General features: G+C 34.8%; 1 protein-coding gene across 3 annotated transcripts in view; it reads left to right on the top strand.

The window, feature by feature from the left end:
* LOC150102392 (SPARC-related modular calcium-binding protein 1-like) overlaps nt 1-22,314 on the top strand; it is a 176,481-nt gene that overhangs the window by 76,534 nt on the left and 77,633 nt on the right. For all 3 annotated transcript variants that reach the window (XM_090399230.1, XM_090399231.1, XM_090399229.1), the window contains exons 4-5: nt 10,429-10,530; nt 17,136-17,387. In XM_090399230.1, the coding sequence (XP_090255356.1) occupies nt 10,429-10,530; nt 17,136-17,387 (354 nt within the window). The remainder of the gene's footprint in view (nt 1-10,428; nt 10,531-17,135; nt 17,388-22,314) is intronic.

Here is a 22,314-nt window from a genome sequence, read left to right as displayed (position 1 = left end):
CTCCATGGAATCAGAAGACTCATCGCTGGCGACCCACACTAACACAACCTATCATGTCTTGCCTCATTCATGTTATGGCACTCACAACTGTCTCTGGCAATCCATTCCGATCATTCATCACTCTCCAAGCAACAACAACAAAAAAGACCGTACACCCCCCTTGCTAACCATACTCTTACATAACTTCAAAGGATGGCTCCTAGTTCTCTACTCGACATGTATGGAAAATTTTTCATTTGTGTCAATCTTATAGAATCTCTTTAATAACTTAAAAGTTTCTCTCGTGTCTCTTTTCTTCCCATCAACTAAACTTTGCAACCCAAACACCTTCAACCTACCCTCATAGGGAGCATTCCACAGCCTGTCACCAGTTTGGTCACTGGTCTTTGGAATCCTCTGGATCAACCACCTCATGGGTTCGAATCACCGCCTTATCAAGAGGTATAATAACCACCACATCTTTACGTTTAGTATTCTTCGACATTCATGTGATCCAATGAACTAATCTGTCATCTGAACTTGAGCAAAAAAAAAAAAAAAACTGAATACCTTCCCCTTAAATCATTTCATATATCATTAATATGCACTCCACTAGTTACTCGAATTCTCATAGACTCTACGCCATGACATACCAACTTCTGATGTGTGCCAACCAGCCACCACCTGTCCATGTCACCAACTTCTTATGCAATATATATCCATGAGGTATGCTGTCAAATACCTTTGCAAAGTTCAGTAGTATCAGGGTGTAGTCATTTCCTTTATCCAATTCCGCTGTCATTCTATTATAAAAATTGAGTAAATTACTAAGGCTCTTTTACAAAGCCATGCTGCCCCACCACAGAGTATCTTATTCTTATTCACCTATTCCTGAATTCTGCCCATGTCCAACTTTTCCAATATTAACCGACAATACAGAGATTGGTCGTTGAAGTTTTGGTTTAATCAGCAATACTTACACAGTTGTTTATTATTTTAACGGTATAATAGAACACAGAAACTAAGTAAATAATTAATTTATTAACTTGATGCTGATATTTCGCTGGTATTATAACCAGCATCTTCAGAGCACAAAAACACTGTTTGTCACAATACACGAGACTAAAACAACATGGTGTACTTAAACAAAATTGTAGCAGCAACACAAAGACTAGAGTCCTGATTTTGGCGCCCTCTATCTGAAAAAAAAACCGCTATCATATATTACTAGAGTCCTGGAAAAGTGCTAGTTTTTTCTTAATACGACTGTCTCCCAGATCTTCGGCAAGTTAATACAGCCATATTTGTTGAGATTTGGAGTGTGTTTTAGGGCTTCTGTCGCCTCTAAGAACAATCTCTCTCTGATTTATATGGGTTTCTGTGTAGTACTTTTGTGTTTTTCCAGTTGATCCTGTGTGCAGGGATATCCAGAGCATGGTCTGCTAGGCCCGACTTCCCATAATGATAATTCCGGACGTATCGTTTATGTTCGCTGATGCGGTTATTCACAATTCTTCCTGTTTGACCGTAGTAGGCTTGATTGCATGAGCAGGGTACTTGGTAGACTCCTGGATGTGATAAAGGAGGAATGCTGTCCTTGGGTGAGCGGATGAGGGTGGCTAATTTGCTACATGGTCTGAATGTAGTGCGTAGTTTATGTTTATTGAGAATTCTTGAGATCTTTTCGGATGTGCCTTTAATGTAAAGGATGGTGACTGTTTTGTTGTAGTTCTCTGTGGTGGATGGTGGGAGGGGTTTCTTAGAAGTGTTTAGTATTTTGTTTATTTTTTATGGAGTGTAGCCGTTGGCCAAGAAGGTGTGGCGTAAGTGAGTCAGTTCAGCAGTAAGAGCCTTGTCATTTGAACAGATTGCTCTCGCTCTATGGGTTAGCGTTTTTAATATGCCATATTGTTGAGAAGGATGATGGTGTGATTGTTTGTGTAAGTATCTGCCTGTATGTGTGGGTTTTCTGAAAACTGAAAATGATAAGATACCATCTGGGAGACGTGTGATGAGTGTATCCAGGAAGGGCAGACAGTTGTTGGCTTCCAGTTCCATAGTAAAGTGGATTTTTGGATGTTGGCTATTTAAATGTGCTAAGAATGTTTTCAATGTCTCAGGGCCATGTGGCCAAATAGCAAGCACATCAACATAGCGTAGCCAAAGTGTTGGTTTGAGAGTGGCTGTATTGATTGCTTGTTTTTCCAGGTGTTCTATGTAAAAGTTGGCTATGGGGGGAAAGGGGGGAGCCCATGGCTGTCCCATCAATTTGTTTGTATATTTTCCCTTTCCATGTGAAATATTCTGCATGTATTGTGAATTTGAATAGTTCAAATATATCAGGGGGAAGTGTGACTTCAGTAGATTGAGGGTTTCTATTAGTGGTACATTTGTGAATAGTGAAGTGATGTCAAAGCTTAGTATTAAGTCTGAGCTTTTTAGGGTGAGGTGTTGTAAGATGCTTTTTAGGTGTGCTGTCACCATCCCTTACATTAAAGGCACATCCGAAAAGATCTCAAGAATTCTCGATAAACATAAACTACGCACTACATTCAGACCATGTAGCAAATTAGCCACCCTCATCCGCTCACTCAAGGACAGCATTCCTCCTTTATCACATCCAGGAGTCTACCAAGTACCCTGCTCATGCAATCAAGCCTACTACGGTCAAACAGAAAGAACTGTGAATATCCGCATCAGCGAACATAAACGATACATCCGGAATTATCATTATGGGAAGTCGGGCCTAGCACACCATGCTCTGGATACCCCTGCACACAGGATCAACTGGAAAAACACAAAAGTACTACACAGAAACCCATATAAATCAGAGAGATTGTTCTTAGAGGCGACAGAAGCCCTAAAACACACTCAAAATCTCAACAAATATGGCTGTATTAACTTGCCGAAGATCTGGGAGACAGTCATATTAAGAAAAAACTAGCACTTTTCTAGGACTCTAGTAATATATGATAGCGTTTGTTTTTTTTTTCAGATAGAGGGCGCCAAAATCAGGACTCTAGTCTTTGTGTTGCTGCTACAATTTTGTTTAAGTACACCATGTTGTTTTAGTCTCGTGTATTGTGAAAACAGTGTTTTTGTGCTCTGAAGATGCTGGTTATAATACCAGCGAAATATCAGCATCAAGTTAATAAATTAATTATTTACTTAGTTTCTGTGTTCTATTATACCGTTAAAATAATAAACAACATGTTCGACGAACACATAAGTCTGTCCACACGTTTAATACTTACACAGGTTGATTTACCAATTCTGATGAATTAAAATGGTTCCAACAGAGTAATGAAGCTTTTTTTGGTATATTATATTAAATGGAAAACGAAACGTTCTATAGGTAAATCAATAATACATGACGAACGAAAGATTTTAAAATAAATAACTACTATTCATAATAATATGATTAAAATAAAGTTTATATTACAGAATCGAAATATTAAAATAACATTTACTTTTTGGTGAAACTTGTTTATTGTCGGAGAGAGTCGCCTTATAAAGAGGTATAATAACCACCACATCTTTACGTCTAGTTTCACGGAATTTATGAAGGGCATTTATTGTGTGACAGCTTGTGATAAAGAGAGAGGCGTTCTAAATATCGAAAAATAATTTACGGACGGAATTATTACAAACTGAAATATTTTAGAGAAGAAGACAGTAAGTCTGCTATGCTACCCACACGGATTAACGCCGAAGAAAAATATTGCACAATTTACTGATGCTGTTTAATTCAATTAATCAATACGTCCGTTTCTTTCTCCTACCAGAGGACTTTTTTCTCTGTGTATTTTAACCCAACGAAGATCTCTAGCACGAAGACGTAACTAGTGGTGTTAATCTAAATTGTCACAATTAGTTCAGTAACATTTTTTCTTCTGAGTTCTACAGCTGTATAAATAGTCTAGCAGCTCAGCAACTTTACATATACTTTCGTTCTGAATTCAATGTCCTGGCAATGTTTGAAGAACTGTTTACAATGCATATATGAAAGTTCCCTAAAAAGAAATGGGGGGGGTTTCAATATGAAGCACGTGACAACACTAATCAGCGGTAGAGGCTGGATACGTCTCTACACTCTTGAGTTGCTTAAATTTTTCTCGGCCTTAAAGTTAATATTACTTAACAACCATTAGAATCAAAATTGTCTTTCTATCAAAATGGTGTTGTCAACCGAATGAGCTATGAAGTAGTACCGGACATGGAGGCTTGTCCTAATAGTGATAAAAAACTGCACCACCTGTGTGCAGGCTTACACACACACAAAAAAAAAAAAAAAAAAATTCTACAGATTACTTTTTCAGTCTTTCAATTCAGATGAAGGAAGTAATCAGAGGAAAATGACCTCTTAATTAACTTTACAAAACACTACTATCTCTAAGACGGTTTTTATCACCAAAAGTTAAAAAGTATTTAATTTATTTATAGATATTTATTAGGATAGTCTTGATACTTTGACCGTATATTGTATTACCAAGCAGAGTTACCAAAATTCATAAATGTATAAATCTGACAAAATGGACCGCATACTAATTAGTATGACAACTAAACCTACTCGTCAATCTGTGAAACTGGTTATAATAATAATAATAATAATAATAAACTATTACAGAACGCAGAATAATGCGGTGTACACTCAAGTTTGGTTCTCTCATATTTTTAAGAAAATACGTAAAGAGAATCTATACAAAAATACAACTACGTATGGTCAGAATTAATTCTTTCGCTCACTCACGGGTGGGATCAAAATAGCTTCGCGGACCAGACAGCGCATGGAAGTAGTTTGAAGAATTCTGCACTAAAAATAGCACCTCATTGAAGTGATCGAAAGGACACATGACTTGACTGAGAGAACCTGGACTCAAATCTCATCACGAATGCTTTTCAAGGATTTCTTCAAGGTGAAGATAAATCAAATCGTCTTAAGATGGAGATCGCAGGATTTATTTTCCAAGAAGCTTTTCTATTATTTTCCATATTTTTACATTGCCTATTTATGGAAAGAAAAACTAACAAATTGGCCAAAGAATATCGGCGTTAATCCATTGACTTTGTTTAAAATATACAAACCACACAATATACATACATTAATAAAAGATTAAACATTCAACGAATCCGGTCTAGTCAACTCCTGTTAAGACCACTCTCAAGTACATGATGATTTTGTGACGATTCGTTTAGCAGTAGCGCTGGTACGTCCGCACAAGATTCCCAGGTTAAATACGTCTCTCTAAGTGATTAAAAATAAAATAGTTAAGCAGTCTCAGAAAATAAAGGATTTTATCCCTTTCTGCTTAATTCGTGTAGTCCGCATAATATGAACAGAGGAACAGGTTTCAAATCATACGCAAATGACGATAATAATGACATCTGACTGTACTTAAAAAAACAAACGGGCACTATCAGGATAAGATCTACTTTTCACGCACCCTAGAGACTACCTCAATCAGAGCATTTCACCATGCATCACATTCTCGTAACTACAGACTTAACCCGAGAATCTATAAAAGAATTCTATAAAACTCATCATTGTAATTCCGCGTTAGTAAATATGGCGCGTCTGCCATATTTACTAACGCGGAAACATACTCAACCTTATATAACGCGATGTCATTTGAAAATACAACACTTCATACTTCTAATTGCCTTTCCTTACCACACAGCTATTAAAACGCGGTAACTGCCCTTGTACTTTAGACTATATGTTCTCTTTCAATTCTCCTGTATCAGGTCACGATGTTATATCCCGAGAGAAGAGGAATAAACTAATAGTTTCATTTGATCGCAGACGCGCGGCCAAGCAGACGCCTGACGATTAGAAAATGTTAGCACCCTCTGCCCTTTCTCCTTGCTCCGTACTTACGATTCCCGTATCGCTATGTTGACAAAATATGTCATCAGGGTAGTGTCAACAAGTGCCACGTTCGCCCGCTCTTGATTTACGTAAACTTCTGCCGTGTTGATATGAATAACTTATCAGGAGTACGATATTTTCGGATTCACTTTTAATACTCCCCTACTACTGCTGGGTGCGAGAGTATCTGGTGATAAACACGTTTTGCGCAGAAGAGGGAGAAAAAGAGACCTATCCAGCAGTCTTTTCGAAATGCTTCTGTTGAAAACATATTTCAAAAAAAAAAAAAAAAAGAGGGGGGAGGGGAAATGACGTGAAAAGGAAAATAAAAAGAAAAGAAAAATGTCTCCGAAAACATCTGCATTAATTACTGTACAGTTCACTTATTTATGTCCTCCAACTAAAATTTATATCCCAGCAGAGAGCTTATCTAAAATGTCTCTGGAACGTTTTCAACATTTAAAGTAATGCGTCGATGTCATCCTTTAAATTTATAGCCCGACAAGACAGTTGAGCAAAGCAATACATTAAACACTTCATAGGCTGTGGTGTCACTTTTCCAACATACGTAGTACGTTGAAAAATTGGAGATATTTTATGACGATTAGCTCGGTAAATGCTCTTGATAAATTATGAGTTTTGTACGGCATAATTTTTATTAACAGCACTTATCTCAAAAACCATCACAGAAGTGAACTAACCACTGAAATGCATACATCGTCTTTGAATATCATACAGTGAAAGCAGACGACTTATGAAGTCGTCTGCTTTTCACTATACTGATAAATTTGATAAATTTCTTCATAAAAGTGAGAAACTTATCAGTCAGGAATACGGCAGTAAGTTAAATAAGTTATAAAATAATGTTAATAAAATAATAATATGATCCCTAGTCTTAGCAAGTTCTTTCAGCGTTTAGCTGTAATATAACATTATCTTTGTGTTCAAGTTACGTGTATTTGTATACATAAATTTATATTGTGTCAACAAATTATGGTTTACTGTTGGAGGAGATTTATGATGCCGAATAAAACAACCTCCTTTGTCATATAATGCAGATAAAATCTGCGTTTCCGAAAACGTATGCCATTGAGTAAAGAAGGACAATTAGAGAAACTAACTTGCTACCCATTTGGTAATGCAAACAGTACCGAACGACCTACAACTACTTTGTGAAATATGCTTCGATAACACAGTCAAAGAAGGAAAGCGACGTCGCTTTCCTTCTTTGACTATAGCACTTATGCAAATACTAGCTCACATTAACTTTTTTTTCTCTGCAGTATTCAAGGCAAAAATGCTGAAATACACACCGCTTGAAGGGTTCCCCTCCTCCTTTAATTAACAGGCAGTTCTAAACGAAAAAAAATTCTCTCCGACGCATATTAAGTTCTGACCAGTACAATTATGTTAAACTTGCGAATTCAAATATCATGCAAGTTCAGAAATGATTTAGAAATAAATTATTACAAACAAATCAATAACTAGATTCGTGATATTTCAAATATAACAATATGAATATTATTTAAAATTATAAAAATAAAAAATAAATTTCAAGGTGGATGACTTTTTTTTTTCTTTTCTGTTCGTGAGGCAAAGTCCATGTCATGTCCGATGATTATGGAGTTCTAATATATTGTGACGGGGTTGGGGAGGAAAAAATCGAAGGGCACCAAGCCAATGGCACGCTCTGAAACAGAGATCACGTACTACTTGAGCTACAATCAGGGACGTGATTTTAGCAAGGTGTTCTTATTTAATAGCGTATTAAGCCTTTCCCTTTACGTAATAAGAGACACGTTTCAGAAATAGCCAGACATTTTTTTCTTTACTTTTCCGATTTCAAATATGTTAATATGACTACAAGAATTAGTCTGTTCTATAGCCCACTCACGACATTTTTCTGCACTTAAACAAACTGCAGTAATCCAATTTAAACAAAGAAAAACGCAAAATCAACTTGCACAAACTTGATACCCCCCCACCTCTTCACCTAAGACTTGCTTCCCACATTTCTTTGCTGTCAACCTTCATAAATACACGAAACATCGCGTATCAAACAGGCTTATCGAGAGTTTTCTCAAGGACACGTCGAGATTGATCCTATAGTGTCATTCTTTTAAAATATATCTTGAAAAACAACATGGAGATGAGCAGAAGCCAGTTGCAAGTCGTGTGGGTGTAGACGTTTATTAAAAGAACTGTTGACATGAGACAAGCAATAGTGAAGTTTAAGATGATTTAATTTCCAGACGTAATTGATATTAGCTGAGGCGCCGATTTTGGGATTGGGGAGAGGGAAAGTGAATAAATATAGTCTTGGCATTTGTAATAGCGTTAACACGCTGATTTTTGATGACCATCTGACACTTAATGACTAGTCCTTCTGAAAAAAGTAATTTGGGGAAAAAAATCCTAAATGAATAAAATAAATTTAAGATACAGAAATCTAAGCGTGGTAGTACTGCACTTAAAACACGACAAATTAAATGCATGTGTGTAGCAAGCAAACAAAACTTGCATTCAAACTTGTTTGTGGTTCTGTTAGCAAGATTTCTATTCCATTTCATCTGAGGCTGAGCAGATGAAGTCTTGTCACTTATTGTAAAAAAAAACATACATGTATATAAAAATGGCTATCTGTAATCACCAAGACAATTTCTTATTTGCTGTTAATTTTTTACTCTGGTAATTAAGTAATTAATTGTAACTTAAGCTAGTTGCTATGCGCAGTTAACATCTGATAAAAATGGGAATAGAATGAAACGATTATAAAAGAATTTTACATAAAATGTTACTATTTAAAAATTATGAATTTCGAGTAGTATAAGTTAAAATCATCGTGATAATCACTTCTAAATTTTCAGCGTATATTGATAAATTGAACGATGCAAAGGTATTAATAAATTATCTTATCTGTTTCCTATATTAGCAATACAAATACAGATTTTTTTAAATGATAGAAGTTATCGTTGAGAGAGTAGTAAGGAATATTCCATGAGAAATTCGATATTTCTTACTGCTTGCAAGAAGGCAGTAAGAAATATATTGTAACAGTACTATAATTGAAATAACGTTATATAGTAAAAGAAAGGCCAATTTAAGAGTACTATAAAGAACTAAATAAAAACAGAAAGCAGAAAACAAATGATAAAGTAGTATACCTAGTCTGTTTCTGAAACAACTTTCTCTTGTAAAGATGTGCGCTCTGAACCCTTCCATTCTCTATAAACTGCTGAAGGGTAAATATAGTTTCAAATATTTTTGGAACTTTAATAGCATTTTATAAAAGTAACAGTAAAACAGCGTAAAAAATAAGAGATTTATGATAACAGACCTTATCCTAGTATTTTCTGTATTTCTTGTATTTACTCGATCTAATGTGACCACATATAACTCGGTTTAAAATAAGAGGATATTTTCTCTGTGGCTGAATAACAACAGTAAACAGCAAAGCAGTCATATAAAAAGCGTCTGTGCCGAATCTTAAAACCGTAAATGCTGACCCAACTCCCCCCCCTATACGGATGCCGATCTCTGTTCATAGTCTAAGAAGATTTAAATGTGAACGCCCTCACAAGACATGCAACATTTAAACCTATTAATTCATTGCTTTTAGCTTTCTGGATGTCTTTTATTCTTTTATTATTATACAAATACCTCCTGGAGCCAAGACTCAGAGATGTCTGCCATACGTAATCTTAAATTGATTCAGTGTTGTGCATTCATCACCACACCTTTATACAATTTCCAAGAATGACCCCTTGTCTCTATCCTCTTCCCTCCTTCAATCGTTTGAAAAATATCCTGGGTGTCTATCTGGTAAAGTCCTCTTAACAGTTCATATGCATCAATCTGTTTTCTCATTTTTATACCTTTATTGCTTCTTTTAGTTCTTCTAATTTTATTGGGTTCTATATCAGTATTGATTTCTTCGTTGTTATTTTCTGTTATTAGATTTAGGTCATACTATAAATTCTTATAGTGTCCATTGTTTCTCTTGTATTATGTTGATTTGTGCTGTATCTCTTTCTTCATTGTGTAATTTCCTTAATATTTTGTAGGCTGTCTTTTCTTCCATGTATATCTTTTAGTTTATTAATAAATCTATGGGACCGCGAAGCCTTCTACTAGAAGAAGTAGTAGGATCGCAGATGCCCTTTCCACAATATAACAATCACAAACATCCATGTCCCCCCCCCCCCGGTTGGATTCAAACCTGCAGCCCCTTGGCTAGAAAGCGAATATGCTAACAACTCGTCCAAACAGGTCGGCTTTCACATAATGCATGGGAAATATATAAAATATGACTTTTTTTTAAATTAATTTATATTTTATTCTATAAAATATAGCTACATGAGTAGATGAAATTATTCTAAAATTTTCAGATTAGAAATAATTAATAGAGCATGCTATCTCGTATTGAGTACCCTTCCTTGAATATTAATATTAACACACATTTAGAAATACTCTAAATTAAGAAAAATAAAATAAAATATGAAAATACACACATATAATATTTATATTTTCGTGTGGTTCCTTGTCCATATGTATCCAATATTTTTTTTTGTCTTGTGCAGGTTGTTCAAGCAATGAGAGGTCGATATTCAACAAAAATCTCATTGACATCTTCACTTCCGAATACAAAAGGATATCTCACGCGACCACGCCAAGTTTGTCTGGTAAGTTGGTTTTTTTTTATTATTATTATGTAATCTTAATAACTCTTAACAAACATCGGTTACTCTTGATTAATGAGATTGACTTTAAATGAGAAAGAAACGGTGTTTCTAAATTGTCGTTCCACGAAGAAAATCTAAATGGATTTTTAAGAGAACGAAGAAGGCAACGGACTTGTATAATCTCTTTATCCTTTCTCGTACGTCAATGATTTATTAAAACAGCAGTAAGTTTGAAAGCATTAAGTGATAATGAAGCGGTAAAAGAAAGACACGAAGAAAGGGAAGATTAATATCTGTCATTCTTCGCTATATAATTACGTGTCAACAGCTGATTAATTGATTAAAAGAGAATATGAGTGATGAGGCAAAGAAGAAACATCTCGCCCACACACCAACACACCTCTTGATGATCATGACGTCTGAATACAGGTTTGAAATGAGCCCCAACAACAACGCCATAGCAGGTGACCAACAATGTCACTTGAATAGATGCCAAAAATGCCGACAATGGCTCCGACACACGTGTACAGTAACGCATCTTTTAAACCATTAACTTTGAGTCATTTAAAATGAAACGCAACTTTACGGTATCTCCGAAATATTTTAATAAGTTCGTTTATTATGAACTCTGCCTAAGATTTTCTAGGACTATTAAACACAAAGACAGTGAAGAGCGAAAACAAATATTATAATAAAAAAAAAAGTAAAATATAACGGCGTGCTAATCCTACGACGAATGATCAAATAAACCATTTAGCCCAGCAGGTATCTGAAATATATTAAAACAAAGTGAAGCTAATATCCAAATGAGGCCATAAACAACTCGCTTCAATCAAATTATGTTTCGAGAAGACCTGAAATACTGGTTTGATTGCAGGCTGTATGATCAGGTTTGGTTGTACCTTTTGCCATTTATATTAGAATGTTTGTTGATCGCGACCATCCTCAACTTTGCTGAACTATAATTTCGAGTAGATATAAAGTTCCAGCATTAAAATGAGATAAATATTAAATAAAAAATATCTGCAATGTTTTTATATGAACCAATATTTTACAAGTCTATTTAACATATATGTGTATGTATGTGTAAATAATTGAAACTATTTATTATTTGAGGGCATAATTAGTTTCGTCTTCTTAGAACTCTTCATCTGGTGCATAACATGAAAAGAGAAATACAAAAATACACATGGCAAAAGAACAAAGCTATAAATTAACTAGCGTATTGCTGGTATTTGAAGGCGTTCTGGACGCCAGAGTATTGTTGGACACTCACGCGGGCATGATCTCGTGTATAAAGCTGGACAGGTGAAGAGTGACAATCGGATAGATTATAATCTATCCGATTGTCACTCTTAATACTAACCATAGCGATAATTATTGCTAAGGTTAGTATTAAGATGGACCAGATTGAGGACAATTTCTGTGGATTCCACAGTTCTTTCCAGCTCATTGCAGCATCTAAAAATGTGTTCTGATTTCTTCCAGATCACTGGATAATCTATGTTAATCAAAATCATTCATCGCATTCAAAACTCATTCACTGCAATGGGAGTGTTCAAACAAGCGAGCGAGATAAAGAAATTAACGAGCCTGTCGGCCTCTCTTGCGGCATATCAACGTATGTATTCGATAAAATATTGGATGCATAACTGGAATAAAGCTTAAGGTGTAGTTCCAGCTCAGCGATTCATTGCTTGAATGAGAAAACCGAAACTTTCGCTTCAGCAACATTGATTTCGTAATTAAATAACATCAAGCTGCTAGCATCATGCATGGCCTCTTAGTACCGATGATTATACTGCATTACTAATTAGGAAAAATTGCTTTCAATTTCACTGAATTTTCTTCATTTCATCGCTCGATGAACAAGAAAAGTGGAATCTGCTAGTTAGGCATTGCCTGCCTCATACGATGTTAGCTTCGTAACGTGCAAGTTCAAGCCTGCGCTATCTACCTGAGTTACATGAGTTATTAAACGGTGAGTGAAATATGAGATGACAATTATAAGAGTTAAATTGCAATTTTACTGCTCAGGGAACATCGTGATTGACAGATGGATGCTGTCAAATATCTCTTACTTGTGAGGACTGTCTTAATGATCAGCAACCACTTTCCAATCTCCAAATATTTCCTAATTCCATTTAAATTAGTTTATCTATGTGATGAAATAGGCATCAATATCATTCTTAATTATAGAAACTGCAGTGAATCTACAATGTCGGAAATAATTTAATTCAACATTTTCCCACATATGATTTTGTGGTGAATTTCGATGTAGAATTCTTAGAAATAATTAATATTCTTTGCTTTAATTAATTAATTAAAGCAAAGAATATGCACATTTTGTGCTCTAACATTTTGGTAATGCATCTTTCATTCTATGGTAACTTTTCTTCAACAAATACTAACAAAAAGGGGGGGGGATGTAATAAGGCTACTTAGATTATTTGGCTGTTTATCTAAGTGACGTTCGTTGTATACTGCTTGTTTAGTTCAGTGGCATACATCAATCGAACCAAAATGGCAGTGACACCCTTTTACAATGCTATTGCGGAAATATATACAGTACACTCTCGATTGACGGTTTGCCAATTATCTGTTAATATCTCTTCTCTAATTTACCGAGGATTTGTGTCGTGTGTGTGTGTGTGTGTGGATAAAATTGCATACTACGCTGTTAAAAATATGAAGCTGATTTCATAACGTCTTGTTAAGTTTCATACGGTAATTAGGCACAAGAGAACGAATTATGATTCGCTACTAACGCATGTCGCCAATACGAGTGAAATCTATTGATGTTTATGGAAACAGTTTAAAACAAAAAAAAAAAGAAAAAGGAAGACTAAATGAGGCCTTTTCAAACCACTTCAGGCCTCCAATAAGCAAGATGATGGTCACACAAGGGAATGAAAATCATGTATATTGCCTACCACCAAAAGACTTTCACAATATTCCCAGTTTGTTTGATCGACACCATACAGATTAGGAATGCGAAGAATGCTACTTATGTATAAACTAAACTAAGTAACAGCGTGCGAGTCAAACACAAATGCAAATTACAGACATAACATACATGCCTGTCAGCCTTATTTGTCTTTGCCATACTTTAAACAACCGACCAAAACAAATACTCTCTACCCAACTCCGGTATAAGGGACTTGAAATAGACCACTTTTCCGAAGATACTTATTACTATTCGTTTCATAACTCGAACACAGAACCCAAACATTTTAAAGTAAATATATTTTACATTTTAATTTTTATCCCTAAGTTATACAATATAATCCACTACGGTAATACTGGATGAAAGTTGGTGTGACATAAAAAGGCGCGCATATTTATTGATCTTAAATAGCAAGAATCTGGGAACAATATTTCAAACACTGTCCTACTTTAGTCTTTAGTCATTTCAATTTCTCTGGATCCTCAGATACGTCAAGTGTAATTATTTATGTATTATGATAAACGTTAGTCTAAGAAAATATTAAAAACATGGGCGTTGTCCCTGCCTCTTGAAGAGAGTGATTGATGAAAAGCGACTTAGCTGTTTACTGATAGCTAACTAGCCAACATCAGCTTTCACAACAGATTAAATTTAATGACTGATCGAAGAATTTTTCAGTACTAGTGAAGTACTGCTAATAGTTCAGAGATAAAGGAAGCCAAGTCTGACTTTTTTTCTTCCAAAAAAATACACACCGGAATATGAGAAATGGTTACTAGTTTCTTCTTCTTAATTCTTTTGAAAGAAAAATGATTGCGATATCTAAATTACCTGTATAATAGTATGCTGCAACAGATCAATATTCAGATTCTGTCACTACGTAATGTCATTCCGATTAAAAAAAATTGCTAATGACAGTGACGAATTGATCAACCTGAAATAGTGCACAACCTCAGAACAAACAATCGAGTCTTTAAAGTTTATCATTGTCTTTTGCACTGAATAAATGTTAATTAAAAAAAAAGAAAGAAAAACGAGAGAAGGAAAAGAAAATCAATTTTGTCATATACATAAGTACACATCAACAGTCAATTTACAGAAATGAAAAACAAAACATATTGTATTCTACACTTAATTACATTTTAAATGTCGATTGTAATATGGATTTCCATGGCTGTGCAGCCAAAAACCAGTCTAATATAAGCAAGGGCAAATACTTCACCCAACGCCAAGCGTCGGATGAAGTGGCCTAACGCTTGCCCTCAATGGACTCTGAAGTGGTCAAAACGCATTCACATTCTCTGGAGTGATGAATCACACTTCGCCATCTGGCAATACGATGGACAAGTCTGGATTTGGCTGATGCCGAGTAAACGTTACCTCCCGGAATGCGTTGTGCTAACTGTGAAGTGAGGACTATTGGGGCCCCTAATGACGGTAAAATCTTTACGCCGACCTACAAGGGCATTCTAGACAATTCTGTTCTTCCAACTTTATGGTAACAGTTCGGTGAATGTCCTTTTCTCAACACAGCACTGTCTCCCCACAAAGAAAAGACTGATCAGAAATGGTTTAATGATATAGGTGTTTAAGACGTTGAGAGACCTGCACCGAGCACTGATCTCAATCCCATGGAACATTGTGGGATGAATTGGAACTCCAATTACGAATCACCCATCGGTGACTGACCTCTGTAATGCTCTTCTGGAAGGGAATTACTGCAGCAAAGTACGGAATTTTAGTGGAAAGCACAGAAGACTGAATGCTTATAGCAGCAAAGAGTGGACCAAATCCATATTAGAGTGAAAGTGGGGAGGATCAGCAGGCATCCGGATATTTTTGATCAGATAGTGTATGCCCTTTATTTGTAGTTTTTTGATTAAGGATTTCACTAACCTGGCAGCTGTTTCGAACTGTTAGCCCTCATCAAAAATAGGGAGATTGATTTTGTTTTTCTAATAATTATAATTTACGTACCGATCAATCGAGACTTCACATCTGAAAAATGTATAACTTTCAAAAAAAAACATCTACCCCCCCGTGTATTCAGAGGGTTTCTGGATCATTCATGACAAACAATAGTAGTTCGAAGCAGCTGTCAGAACTCTTGGTCAGAGTTCGTGTTTGTAAGTAGAGCAATATAAAACAACTCAGTTTGCAATCTGTATTTTCAGCAACTGTCGACCACTTAAGAATTTTTTAAAGTTTTAAAAAGCAAATATTCTTACTCAGGTATAAATAATATGGTTATTCTTTCGTTTAACAGTAAATCAGTTTACTATTCTTAATAAGTTTAGCAGATAGCGTGATTTAGTTTAGGGTAAATTATTCTCAGAGCAACCGATTACAGTTTACATAACTTACTGAGAGAGAGAGAGAGAGAGAGAGTGTGTGTGTGTGTGTGTGTGTGTTCGCGAACGCATTTTTTTAAATAAAATAGTAAAAAGTTGTTACTTTTATAATTACATTATGGGGCTGCAAAATTTTCTCTAATGAAAAATGAAATTTGTTTCACAATTATCCCGAAAAGCTCTGGTATTGTCTCCACAAACCAAACACCCTCAATTGATAGGCATAATTATGTTCGCATCATAGCCTCAGCTTTAAATAGAACCCATATCCATTTCTCAAAAATAAACGTAAGGATCAGGAAACGTCAAAAGTGGTCAAGCTTTTATTTTTGAGCTTTTTAATTCGTACAAGTAGGGTTACGTAATAGCGTAAGATTTAGTCTGTTATAAGATGGGACATGAGTAGTTAGATATTGAGAGTTATTTTTTTCTTGAGTAATAAGTAATTGATCTGATTTCTTCATAAACTTACAGAACAGCCCTGAAAGGTTTCCTGCAACTTATTCTTTTCCATTAGTCAGCCTTTTATCAGGCATTTAAAAATTACCAAAATAGCATGGACAAAGACAAATAAGAGAGTAAAATCAAGGAATAGTTTACACACCCTAATGACAATTGAGAAACAAAACCAAATTTAGTTCTAAAAGCCAAAATAATAATTTAAAAAAAGTCTGTTGCATCATAGGAAGTTGCTTTGGATTCATTTTTGTTTGAAGAAAAGGAGGGGCGGATCTTGTAACTAGCTTCCGAAATCAAAGCAACTAGGCATTTGTTACTACAAAGTATTAATAGTTTTACTCTCTACACAGAGCGATTTCTATTGGTTATATAAATTGCTGTATGTATCCCTGATCTCCCTATCTCTAGTGGTCAGTGTTCTCGTTAGCTTGGACAATTTTTTCAGAATGTTAAACACTTTCTAACGAAATGCATCTATATATCAACTCACTATTCACCAGCAAGTCCAAATCTTTCATACCTTTGAACTTTGACCAACAACTTGTATTTCTGAGAGAAAAAAAAAATAGAGTGAAGTGTTAGTATATCGCCCAGGTATTTAATACTCTTCTAATCTTTGCATTATCTGCACATCAAGCAGTACCCCCCCCCACACACACACACCAGGAACAGGAATCTGTTTAATTTGATGGCCAATTATTCACCGAAATTCTATCTTTTCTGCCTCTTTAAATTTGATTCACAAACATAACGTTAGGAGACGTGTGCTAATGACTGTGCGCATTTGTTTTTGCACTTCCTGAACTTGCTACACAATTCCATGTATATTCTTTGTTTCGTTTTTTCAGCCCCAAGTACTCTTACTGATTTGACGATTGACGCGGAAAGAAGAAGAGCGATACAGTGGAAATTTAATCAACTGGATAAAAACAATGATGGCTGCCTGGCGAGAAAAGAAGTCAGAGACCTGAGGCGAATGGCGAAGAAGATTGTGAAGCCCAGACTTTGTGCCAAAACATTTACAAAATACTGCGATGTGAACCAGAATAGGAAAATGTCTCGCGGTGAGTGGACAAATTGTCTGGAAGGAGATCCAAAATGTAAGTGAATCAGGAACTGTTTAATATAATTCAAATCTTATACTGTATATTGTCCCCACTTATGCCAAAACCATTAATGTGCAGAAATGACGATTTTGACTTAAGTGTAGATCTGAGTTTAATTTTGAACAATCTATCTGCCAGAACGTACAGCGATGTTGCCGTGGGAAATAATGCAAAATTAAATTTCATGAACGTGTTATTTCCCACTTTGTAATGCCTTTTAAATTAGTAAAATGTACGTTCGTTGTTTTGGCATAAGAGGGACAATATTTTACTAATTATTAGAATTATGTAAGTTAAACTTCTCAATGATACGCCTGTAGAAGTTATGTAAGTCACAAGCTCGTTGCCTATAGAGGAAAAAAAATTCTAAATATTTATTGTATTTCAAGTAAAGCGGTGCCGCGTGTGTGTGTGTGTGTGTGTGTGTGTGTGTGTGTGTGTGTGTGTGTGTGTGTGTGTGTGTGTGTGTGTGACAGAATAGAACGATATCTATACGCTATGTGAAATAAGTTTTGGGACAAACATCTGTTTTAGTATGAAACATACTAAAATGTATATTCTGTAGCCTACACTGCTATATAAAGGGAAACCGATTATATCCCCTATAGTGGATATAATTTGCCGATGGTATACATCTGTATACAATCGGCAAACCTCCATATGCATTGAACACACTGTGCCGTTCCTTCAATAATATGAACAGAAGAAAATGCTAAATAATCATTACTCTAAAATTTGGAGTAAAAAAACTGAAAAAAAGCTGTTACATATGAGCCTTCTGATTGGAAACACCTAAGCTCAACAAAGATTTCGAAAGAGGTATTATTACATAACAGCGGACTGTTCATTCTTGATAACTGTAGAAGACTGCACTACCCAAAATCAAATGAATGCGATATTTCATTTCGGATGTAAACACAACAAAAGAAGTATTTAGATCCGAAATACATCTTTCGAGTGTGCTGAAGATGCTCTGAACGGCAGTATGGAAATCTTGGCAGTCCAATGTGGAGACGGCCTCTCAAGTTGTTCAAATATTTGAAATTCCATTTGGAATGCTAATAGCAGGTCACTACGTAAAGAATTACAGAGTTTCTAGAAAAGGGAAGCAGCACCAAAGTCGAACATACATCAACTATGGCAGTCAACAACTGAGAATACTCGCTCGAGTCACAGGAAGCGTCCGTGATATATAGCTACACTTTTTTTTCCTTCTCACGAATGGGCGTATCAAGACATCTTCCCAAATTTGAAGTTCGGTGGCGGAGATGAAATGGTCTAGAGCTGTTTTGACCTTTAGCTGCAGTACCTAGAAGGATGAATGCCGACCGATGGGCAATGCTTCTGGATAATGCGAAGCATCCATCATTATAGCAGATTTATGAAACAGACAGTTCAACACGACAATGTACTATAGCGTACTACAAATTGCAAATATGGTTGGCGATATGATCTGGGAAAACTTGGCCGGCCTGACAGAGTCCGGATCATAATCTAACAGAGCACTTGAGACGAATAGGAACGTTCGGATGCGAACTGAATCAAACCAGTGCATGTAACAACGGTACCCGGACTATCGATCATGTTGTATGAGGGATAATAAATAGTCCAAAATACGTACCCCACAGAATCACAAACTGGTAGAAAGTATGAAAAGAGCCGAATAATCCACATGCTATTGAAAATGTAGGCAATTTATGTAATAGTTTAAAATTACAGGCTAAGGATTGCATACCACCACCACTATATGGACTGGCCACCTCACCTTCAGCTGAAAAATCCTTATTAGACGGGATTTGAACCCAGGTCTTTTCAACCAGAGGGCTATATTACCGATGAGCAAATTAGGTTTCTTCGAAATATAGTGCTGTTTTAACTCTTATTTAAACTCAGTATAAGACCGCTAGAAACAAATAACTGATATTTTTAACCTTTCAAAACTAGCTAAATTTCATATCACTTTTATGAACCTTAACATTCATAAACGTCATGTTATGCATAAAGGGCAATAACTACAAACAGACGTTTGAGTTTTCTCTTTTCTTTAAATCCGTACTCCAAAAAACGATTGATTCATATTTTAAACATTCCCTCAACTTTAGCATACACTGTCCCGTGTCCCAACTTCCAAATATGTACATTTTAGGAAGATGGGTGTAAGATTAGTCTGATAAAGCAGTGGTCGGCAAACACATTTCCTTACTGGCTGAAAATGCATCAGCCCGAGATCTGATAAAACATAAAATCTGCCGGTTACATTTATAATTAACGGATTTTATGAATTGTTTTTCACTGAAATGATCGGACTACTTGGTTACTTGTTTTATTATTTTTAATATTAATTTTATTTTATATTAATTGCATTTTATAATTTTTAAAATTTAATTTTAATTTAATATTTTTACATCTGAATAAGCTGGAAAATTAGTGAATTAAAAGAGGGTGATAACTTTTAGAAATAGTTATTTACTTAGTCAAAATTAAGAACAAAAGTTCTTAATAATGATGATAAAAATTTCAGGAACCGAAATAGTATTTTAGAAATATGCATAATAATAATAATAAGTGTACAAATATACCTATTCTCTCTCTCATTTCTTTTTGAAACCTCCTAAAGTGTAATAACTAGTCGTTTGGTCTTTGTTATGAAGTCGAATGTAAGCATTTAAAAAAAAAAAAAAAAAAAAAATTGCCGACCTTCTTTTAAATTCCTTAAAATTCATTCTCCCGAACTTATAATGGTTCGCGTTTACGATCAATTCTACTTAACTCTAAATATTCAAGATCCTGTAACTTTCTCCAGTGGATCAAGAACGAAAAGCATGACACAATCTGAGCATCTTATCATTTACGATTCAAAATCCTCTGGGTAAGTTTAAACTAATAAGCTCCAACTACATCGAATGGGCAAAGTCAGAGACCTCTTTACTTAAAAACGTGGCACAATGTGTTGATATAACTCTAAATTTCAAAAATTGACGTTTGAGCTAATTAATGTTATTCACACACAAATTTAAATACATAAATAAACCTTGTGTCCTTAATAGGGCAGAAGCTAGATCTAAAACTGCTCAGATCTCTTGACACTGAGAATATTCTGTTTCATCTGTAATGATCTATGATCTATCATAGCGTACTTTTAGTTTCAGAGAGAAAGATTTCGTTCTGTCTAGTCCCTGACGAAGTTCCAAATAAAGCAGAAATAGCAGGATCTCTCTCTCTCTCTGAAACTAAAAGTACGCTATGCCCTGAAAATAACGTTACGAATTTTTTTGTTTAATAATAACAGTAGTTGATGTAAAGAATATCAAAATAAATTCTGTTCAAAGAAAAGTATTTTAATAGGCACGGCACTTTTATGAAGTTGATAGCTTATGAAAAAGTTCAGTATTTTATTTCATAACAGTACTGCAATTCATACACCATCGCTGGGGTAGAAGTAATTTTTTGAAATTATAACCGAGTGAAAATTATCCGAAATATAAAACGAAATACTTTTTTTTAAATTTAATTTATTGTTGATTTTGTACTGCCCATATCGTTACTTTTTTAATTATTTGCAAATATTTAGAACAGCCTAAATTAATTCGGACGTATATAATATAATTTAAATAAGGGGAGGAGGGGAAAAGAAATAAATACGTATCAATTATCAAGGCTAAAGAAAGTGATAGGTAAGGGATGATAAACATTAACCTTTAGTGTATTAACTGAAGAGGATCATTGGAATGTACCAACGTGCAGCCTATTTAATTCAAAATAAAGGTCTTAATTCAAAAATTATATTTTTTAAAAAAAGCATCGAATTGTTTGTTTTTGTCCTAAGCTGTTTTCTTCACAAGTTCATGTTTTATTAGATGACTGCACATGCTGTGACAATGCCTTCAGGTATAATTTGAATGTGTTTAAATTTTAGTGTGAAATTAGAATTCTTGAATTTAAATATTCAAAATAAATGATTTCATTTCTGAATATCTGCTTATATTATGTTCATTTAAAAATAAATCAGTTATTTTTTATGTGTCTCAAGGTAAACTGCCAAAATTCCATTTAACGGATTTTACAATTCCAGTTTACAAATTCATAAAATGGAATAGTAAATTATGGTTACTGTATTTACTTTATCTTAACATGTAGATCATCAGCCGATAATGACTTTTAGAAAGAACAGAAACAATTATAATGCCGACATTCATAAATAATAATAAAAAACAAGGTGTTAGGCTCGAAGAAAATGCTGTAAAATCATATCATAACGCACAAGAGGGGATATCTTAGATTTCAGAAAAAAAGGATTTTGATTATTACATTTCCGTCACTTTGTTATACGAAGGTTAAACGCTTTTTTTTTTTTTTTTTTTGGTTATTTAAACCATTGAGACGTGTTCTTCCCATTGGTGTCGCAGGAAGTGAAAAACTAATTTACTAAAATTTAGCTATAAAATCAACGAAAGCAAAGTAATTTTGTCTACGAGACAATATTTGCTGGCAATTACCGAAATACATACGAAACCTGATTTCTGTCTATGAAATACATTTATATGATTTGAAAGATGAAAAAAATTGTATCCGTCCTCTAAACAAAGAGATTAATAAAAGACACCAAATATAAATAGTCAAATCCCCTTTTAACTAAAACATAAGAAACTTCGTCTCTACATTAAACAAAGAAGCAGCAAATTTTAATTGTGATTTATTTTCCATATTTTAACAGCAAGGCAAAACACTCTTTAGGATTCGTTTTTAACTATGTAGTCAAAGTAAATAACTAAATCCTATACAATGCTTTTTTTTTTCTCCCCAAATTCACATATTAGTGAGATGATTAGTGTAAGGATAGGGAAGCAGCCCTGGGATCGCCCTACCATCTGATACCTGATCAGTTATCTAGGTACCTTCTTATCTCAGATTCTTATCGTCC

The sequence above is a fragment of the Typopeltis vanoorti genome, chromosome 10 (genome assembly GCF_054136105.1).
Source record: "Typopeltis vanoorti isolate ZY-2024b chromosome 10, IOZ_Tvanoo_1.0, whole genome shotgun sequence".
NCBI classification, from domain to species: domain Eukaryota; kingdom Metazoa; phylum Arthropoda; class Arachnida; order Uropygi; family Thelyphonidae; genus Typopeltis; species Typopeltis vanoorti.
Note: the sequence above shows the minus strand (reverse complement) of the source record. Positions and strands in the feature narration are given on the sequence as shown.